The sequence below is a fragment of the Corylus avellana genome, chromosome ca4, assembly GCF_901000735.1.
Source record: "Corylus avellana chromosome ca4, CavTom2PMs-1.0".
Taxonomy (NCBI): Eukaryota; Viridiplantae; Streptophyta; class Magnoliopsida; order Fagales; family Betulaceae; genus Corylus; species Corylus avellana.
Window position 1 is genome coordinate 30,554,174 of NC_081544.1, and position 8,407 is coordinate 30,562,580.

At 36.9% G+C, this 8,407-nt stretch overlaps 1 protein-coding gene across 1 annotated transcript; it reads right to left on the reverse strand.

Moving 5' to 3' along the window:
- Positions 1-1,006: 1,006 nt before the first annotated feature.
- On the reverse strand, positions 1,007-8,194 carry LOC132179073 (uncharacterized). Its single transcript, XM_059591702.1, has 8 exons — positions 7,860-8,194; positions 7,085-7,209; positions 5,465-5,502; positions 2,759-2,869; positions 2,585-2,664; positions 1,795-1,831; positions 1,680-1,721; positions 1,007-1,599 (listed from the first exon to the last, which is right to left on the reverse strand). The coding sequence occupies exons 1-8, from the start codon at positions 8,142-8,144 to the stop codon at positions 1,514-1,516; spliced, it is 804 nt and encodes a 267-aa protein (XP_059447685.1). The 5' UTR covers positions 8,145-8,194; the 3' UTR covers positions 1,007-1,513.
- Positions 8,195-8,407: the final 213 nt, after the last annotated feature.

The following is an 8,407-nucleotide window of genomic DNA, read 5'->3' on the forward strand; positions in this document are numbered from 1 at the left end:
GCTCAACTCCACTAGTCTCTTAGTGTTTGTTGCTGAGGTGGACATCCATTGGTTCACTGCCACTGCACCCACATTATTGTTAGAGACTTTAGCGGCCAATGAACCACGAATCTTGAACCACCTATCCACTTCTTCTGCTTCTATTGCGTCAGTGGATATGGGCATCATTTTGGTGCTGCCACACATGTAGAGGTCCTTTTTGTATTTTATTTTATTTTCTGTTCTTTTTCCCTCCGGCTGGCTCAGAACATCTAACGTAACCTTTTGCTTTTTCCCCCCTTGAGCAAATACTACACAAACAAAAGCACAAAAACAGACAAAAGAGAAAGGGGAAAAAACTAGTTAGAGAGTTGGTCTAGTAAGGCTGCGAGCATGGCAATTGGCATTATGATGAACTTTAAACAAAAGTAAAGAGAAAGCCTTTCGGAAGGAAAATTCTTTTTGATTGCCTCAATAACATTCAACTTTTTTAATAAGGGGTATTTTTCAAGCTGTTTGAATTTCATAATTTAAAAATCTACAATTTCTTTAAAATTGTAAAATCCTTATACAAGCCGGCTCTCTATTGAGTTTAGCCTTCAATTCATACCATTATTAAATTTGACCTTTTATACTTTCTAAGAGTCACCGCGTATTAATGCTTCTTGGAGGGACTTCCAAGGAGAACCAAGAAGGGGCGCCAAGTCACCGACTCTTTTTTGGGACGAGTCAGTCATCATCCTAATAAATAACAAACCGATACAAAACAAGACATAGAAAACGACCAAATGGGAGACATTGATCAACAAGGGAAGTACCAAACACTAACATATATGTTTGTAAATCGACCTGTAAATTCCATATATTTGTTTGGCGTATAGAGAGGGCAACCTTTTTAGTTACTCATAGGGGACAGGTCAATTTGTTTCATTCATGGAAGAAGCACCCACAGCATCCCATATCAGCAGAGGGCCATAATTGCAACCTGAAAGTCTCAATTATTAAAGGCCAACAAACCACTACCAGCTTTAACATCAAATAAACATCAGATAATGTGATTGCTTCAAAGGGGCTTCATCTTTCGAAATAATAACCATCCATATCAAATTACAAAATGTAATAACATAACCATCCTTGCAAAGCTACAAATGTGGACCATGGAATTAAAGAAAAGTTTGAATCGTGTCCTTCCAACAGCTACATTTGCAGGCCAGAGAACTCATGCAGGCAGCATAACAGTACCACGTACCTCTTCTCTTATAGAATACCTTTTTTTTTAATATAAGAAACAAAAATTGACGACAATACTTGAGAAGAAGCTAGCACCACAGTATACAATACCCTACATCATAGTTTTGATTGTTCAGTTGGCAATGTTGAATTTTTCTTTTTAGTTGGTCCTGGAACATAGCTAGTTGCCTCCCACATTCAGGAACATTAAAAGAAGGCTCTATGGTGAACAAGAAGGATGTTTCTGTCTCACAGTGCGGTCCGTGCAATTTAAAGAAGGTTGATTTCTGTAACTAAATCAGGATCAATTATGCCTGTTTTCCAACCTTGATTTTCTTCTCGAGTTGATCTCAGCTGCCCAACTCTTTCCTATCTCAGTCTGAAACTTTCCTGACAATTTAAAAAGAAGAAACATGAGAAACAGATATTCTCATTCTCCTTATCTGTATTAGCTTCAAATGAAATTCTACCTGCTGTTGAAAGGAAAAACTCATCCAGAACCTTCCCATGTTCTGCCACAACAACAAATCAATTCAGATAGCTAACAAGTGTTACAAGCACATATATCATCCAAAAAATACCTACCTGCTTCATACTCTAATGCTTGTAGTATCATTTCAACCTGGCCAGAGGACATGCGTAAGCTTAATTAGAAAACAAAAAAATTGGGTATTGCATAAGTTTTGAAAATGTATGTTTCATATATTCACATATATATGCACACTGTTGAGTCTAGAGGGATAATAGGGGAGGGGTGATCGGGCAAGAAGGGTCCAAAGTTTTTTTTTTCTTTTTTTAAATAATTTTATTTTACGCCAAGCTCAGCTGCTAAACTGGAACTGGTAAAACCAACCATAGAATGTTGTAGCCAGTAACTAAGTGATGCCTTTCTGAGCAATGAGCCATGAATAATTTCAAGTGTCTAATGACCCACATAAGCTTAGGCTAAATAACACTCTCTCCTCTATAAGAATGGAGTAGTGGGCGAGGTAACTAGGTGCATATGCAACTCACCCATAAATAACATAATTAAAGTGTCAAATACAGACCTGGTAATAATGCGGAATAAATAACATTTATTTTTCAAAGTAATCCTTGTAAACTAATGCTTAAAAAGACAAGATTAGAAGAAATCAATACATTCTTTGACTCTTAACCGCACGGTCCATACATAATATTAGACCACCCTCATGGGAAGTTCAGAAAAATAAAATGAAATCTAAATAGAAGACTACCATAACAAATGCCTAGAAATTATGCAGCAACATAAGTAGAAATTATGTCAAATATCCCAATTAAGGGCTTCTCTTGAACCCAAAAGCTATCTTTCATATTCCAAATCTAAAATTGGATTTGAATGCCGGTATATACATACTTTGTCAAAATCCTTCACAAGATTAGCCTCTAAAGAGGAATTATTTTCGTATTCCTGCCAAAGTTCTTTGATCTCTTCAGCTGCAGATAACAAGGAATCCAATCATGGCCAATGTGATGCCAAAAATGATCATTCATACAGTATAAGGTTTCCTAGACAAGGCTTAACAAGTACCTCTCATCCCCCCACCAAGAACTTCGCACATTTCATTTAAAGCTGCCTGCTCTCTTCTGCTCTTTTCTTCTTTAGGAACACCATCAGATGGTGTTATGTCTCCAACAATAGCTGTCAAAGACCAGAACCCAATTTAAAAGTTCAGTTCCGGGTACAAACACACATGCACACGCAGCAAATATTGCCCATGCAACACTTCTTTTTCTTTTGAAGAAAACACACGTGCTCTGGATTTCATCAAGCAAAAGAATGAATTGCACAGATGCCAATATTTAAGATCCAGTGGTCCTCCCATTTTATTAGTCAGCTTCAATAACATCATGGATCAATATATTAACTTTTTTTTATAAGTAATTTAATCTCATTGAAGAAGCGCAGAGGGGAGCAACCCTAGTACATAGGAAGTATACAAAAGAATCCCTTAGAGTAGAAAAAGTAGAACAAAAGTTCAAAAAGTTAGAAAACTAGAAAAAAGCAAACTATTGTGAGTTGCTACCCATGTGTAAAGGGAGTTTATTATAATTTTTTTAGCTCCACCACCGAAGTCTCTATCTTCAAAGCTCTATATATCCATCCGTTCTCTCCAATACACGACATTAAACATAAAGGAGCCAACCTCCAAACTTCCAAAATGTCACGACGCCCCACTTGACCTCCCCAACTCATCAACAACTCTCTCACCCTTCTAGGCATAACCCAATCCACACTAAACAAATTACATATCAAGCTCCATAAATCTCTTGCTACTTCACAATAACACCCATGTAACACCATCACATCCCCCCAAGCCAATGAGGAACTTGACTTTTCGGTGTGTCACATCACACATGGAAAAAAAGAAAAAGAAAAGGTAAATCCTCCAGAGAGCTATATTATTTACCACCTCTGACATTGCGCACAAGGGATCTTCAGAATTACCCACGTCACCACCTAAATATAGCACAATTCCTAATCCCTCATTTGATCAAAATATTGGTGGAAGAATTAGGGGTCAAAATCAGAACTGGGTTGGACAATTCCTACTGTGCTACTCTTTGTTCTTTATTAGTAGTTTGCACATGCATGCATGCAATGGCTCTTGAACCTATAAACTCACCTTCACCCTGTTCTTATGGAAAGACAAAGTGCCATTGAACTGAAACTCACTGATGCAATTCCAATTCAGCTGCTTGAGGGAACCAAAGATTTGAGTAGAAAGCTAAAATTACAATTATGCATAAAAACTCCAAATTGAAGACATATTTAAAGCGGCCCCTCAAGATTCTTTTGTGTCAGGCCTAGTTGTATTTCAAATGGCTCACAATAAAATGTTCCCAGCACTGATACGATATGTCTGGACATTGCTCAGTAGGGATCTACAACTTCAATGATCTTGCGCTACTCTGATGAGAAGGCAGCCACCTACTCTCTCTCTCTCTAACAAACATGACAATGATTGAGCTAATCTGGAATCCAATTAAAATACTGATCTAGTTTCAATTACTTTCACTCATAAAATGTTCTTATGGCCCTAATCAAAATGGTGTAAGGCTTCATTTGAGACTAAACTTCGGCCATCTTGACAAATACATTTTCTAATATTTTATTTTCCTGGGGGTTTGCAAATTATCCAAGGAAATTAGGTGTTAATGTTGCTAAGAAAATTTCCATCTTATATTCCACTTTTATCTTAGATCTTCTTTGCAAAAGCCTTTTTTTTCCTACTAGCATCTACCGTTGAAGTTACTTTTGTATGCAATTAATGTACTTGATTATTTCAATATGCAACATTATTTTAATCTCATTATATTAATATTCTTGTCTTTTGTTACCAAAATGCTCTTTTCTAGCTCAATCTTTGTGAATTCTGTAGCTTTCTACTCAAATGTTTTGTGCCATCCAAAGAAACAAGATTTCAACTACAGCTTAATTACAATTCTGCCAGAAATAAAATTGCAACTGGGATTGAACAAATAAAACAGTAAGACCCTACTATTATCCATCAGATCAATATCAACGACACTGATATTGCTGAAAACTCTCACTGAAATGGCTCATAAATGTAAAAGATGTCTCTATTGCATCTGACTTCCAATCAAGTTCACCTTAAAGTCTCTTTTTAAGTTCCCTCAAAGGTGATAAATCTTCAAAATGGAAATGCATCCGTTAATTCTGATCAGTAAACAATGGACAACTTAATAAGCCAAGACTTTTGTGGTAGTCTGCAGGGTAGGAAATGGTGGGAGCTTCTGAGTTACAGATTATAGAGCCTCTGGAAAAGGAAAAAGAAAAAAGAAAAGGCCTGAGTACCAGAACAATTAAAACTTCTTTATCCCACATTATCCTATGTAAACTCCCATCCAAAACGCACCTTGTATGGACCCTGGCCTCTGCGCAGCAGTATTAAAAACTTTTTTTTCTTAGAGGTAAATAGTATTTAAGAATGTGCAGGGGATTGAACCCATGATCTCCACCGCTTATCTATGGGGAGGAGATGCCATTTAACCCGAAGAACATCCAGCAGCAGCCTCAAAACCATGTGTACATAGTGTGCAAGTTAATTGACTGATAGAAGCTACATCTACATGGTGTATCAGGCTATCAGAACTGCAACTTAAAATATCATTGATCCATTTTCATGAAAAAGTTCTTTGACAAAATTTCATCCTATAAGATTTCAAGCATTGAACTAGTATAATAGAAAATCAAAAGGAATAAAAATGATACCTTCTGCCATATCATGCACGATTGCTATCTTAATACACCTGTATAAATAAGGACAACAAGGCAAAAGGGTTCAATAGACAACTATAAGGACATTACCAAAAAAGTAACGAGAAAACCATAAGCACATAGGAAAAGTGGCAAGGGAATAAAGAATATCATATAAAAGAGACTTAAGGGACAACTAACTACAACCACCCAGACCACACTTCAAGTAATCCTAGAAAACACCTATGTAGGAATTCTATGTACGCACTAGCTAAGCTTAAATGCATTTGATCTGAAGTCACTTTAATAGTGTATAAACGCACAAGTTGACAACACTACATGGCTACTTATGCTACTCAACAAGCAAGAGTTTACAGGTTATTGGGTTAACTTTAGTGCATAGTTCTTACTGCTAATAACAATCCAGAACATCAAAAGGCTCCTATACAATGTGCTATCAGCAAAAACTTGGATGAGCAGTGACAGGAAATATAATACAAATTGATTCATAACAATAAAAAGAATAAAATAGTGAAACTGATAATCAAGAGCTAGCATTAGAACAACGAAGTGGAAAGGCCACGAAGCCAGCTGCCACATTGGTCTTAAATATTGCATAAAATATGAAAACTGAAGCTACCCAAAAGTTGCCCATTACTGAAAATGAAAACTGAACATCAGGTTTTATTTATTTATTTATTTTAGTAATTTTTAGGGTTAATTCCCATCAATCCCCTTCAACTACTACTCATCTACACATAATGTTTGGTCAAGCAATCCATCCAAATCCATTGGCTTATTTGTTTAGGCTACAACAATTAAATTATCATAGGTCAAGGTACTTGGGCATGTTTTTCATGGACCCATCAAAGCCTTAGTAAGACTTAAAGGTACACGACTTAACTGAACCTTAAAATGGCTGGGCCCATTACCTACCTTGCCCAAATCCAGCCACTGCCATCCCTAGTGAAAATTGAGGAACATTGTTGCCGAAATACCAAGTAATTGCTTCATCCACAAATGTCTACTGAAGTTTTGGTATGGAAGCTTTCTAATTTAGATGAAACCATAAAGAAGAAACATTCTCACATTGTTGAGAAGTTTCTAAATTACATATAAATAACACGTCCTTTCAACAAGCCAGGACTCACATATAGAAAATCTAGCAACCAAAATAGCCAAAGAGATCATCACCTTCTAGGAAAGTAGCACTCCTAGATTGATGTTACTGGACCCACAGAACTCAGCAAAACATATGCTAAAAAATCCTAACAAAAACTCGTATTAGGCCAAATCAAAGGGATGTATGGTTACCAACATTATTTAAATATTAATTTCGTTATGCATATACACAAGGTATAAGGAATAAAGGGTAACAACTTCACATGGCATTGTTTCAGTCTATTATAACACATATCCAGGCAGGAACTACAAACTTTCTAATATTGTCTACTCGTCTTAGCTACATATAATCATGAGAGAGAGAGAGAGAGAGAGAGAGAGAGAGCAAATTTGATGGATAAGTGAAGATATTTCAGGGAAAACCGACAAGCAAACATGTCACAGTGATAGCCTAGAAAGTTTATGCAAAGAATAAAACGCACAATCCTTCATATGATATGATGAAAGTCTAACCTTTCTCTATTCACACCAGGAAGGTCGCCAGCAATCAAAGCCATCAAAGACATGCGGTACATATGGTCAGCAATTGACTCAGGACCCTTTATCCCATGATTGATCCATCCTTTCCTTTTTGTGGTCTACAAGAGAGAGAAACAAATACAGTAAATCTTTGTTTTCCAAACCACTACACATACTGCAGGTCTTTTTTTCATTTTTTTTCGATAAGGCACACTCTAGATTTCTCTTCTCCGCTTTATGAATACATTACTTACGTATGTGCAGTTATAATTGCATTTGCTTCAAAACCACAAAAACTTAACTCGTGAATAAAATTCATGAATTCAATCACCAGCCATTAGTCTACCTAAGATAGAATAACCCCTTAAAATACACAACCCTCACCCATAACAGGTTGAAGCCCAGACCTCCACCTTCGAAACCAGAAGAGCAGTAGACTACATATACAAGTATCCATAAAAAATTCCTACTTTAAGGTAAACAAACTATTAAAACGTAAGCGGTCCAAGCACTTTGGCTAGCATTTCCAGATGAAATACTAAATATCAAATGCAACTCCATCAACCCCTCAAGTTCCATTTCCTAGCTGATAAAATTTTGTATAATCCAAAAAACGAAAAGAAAAGGAGTTTACATATCAATTGCAGTGAAATTCTCTATCATTAGGACACATAAGCAGCATACAATCAAAATGCTAGCACTAATTTTCTTTCTTTTTTAGGTTTTCTCGGCAACCAAAAAGAGAGAAAGCAACCATTTTTCCCCACACCTTAAGGCTATGGCACAACGTCAGAAAATCAATTGCAGACGACGACAACGAGTTCGAACCCGACGATCCGATCCAAGCTTCGGACTCCTCCAAACTCACCGATTTCCTGGACCCGAACCCGTCCGGACCGGGTTTCTGGGAACGAACCGAGACGAGCCTCGGGCTCGGAGTCTCGGTGAAAAATCCTGGTCTAGACAAGATCTGATTAAAAAAAGCGAGAGGTGACCGGGAAGGAAGAGTCCGATGCAGCGGAGGCGCGAAACGAGTCGATGAATTCACAGCCATTGTTGCAGACAGGAGCGCGCAACGAAGTTGTTACGGAAGTTTTTCTTTTGTTTTTGCTTTTGGAAATTGTATTCTTTTTTTTTCTTTTTGGCTTTTATACATGCGCCTACTTAATGATATACACGTGCGACGCATGTGTTAGTGACCATGGTTAAATTGTGTTATAGGATCAGGTAACTTCGCTTTGTACTTTTAAATTACTATGTGATTTGACAAGTTCTTTCTAAATTTTAAAACCTTTCAATTTAAACGTCTGAACTTTT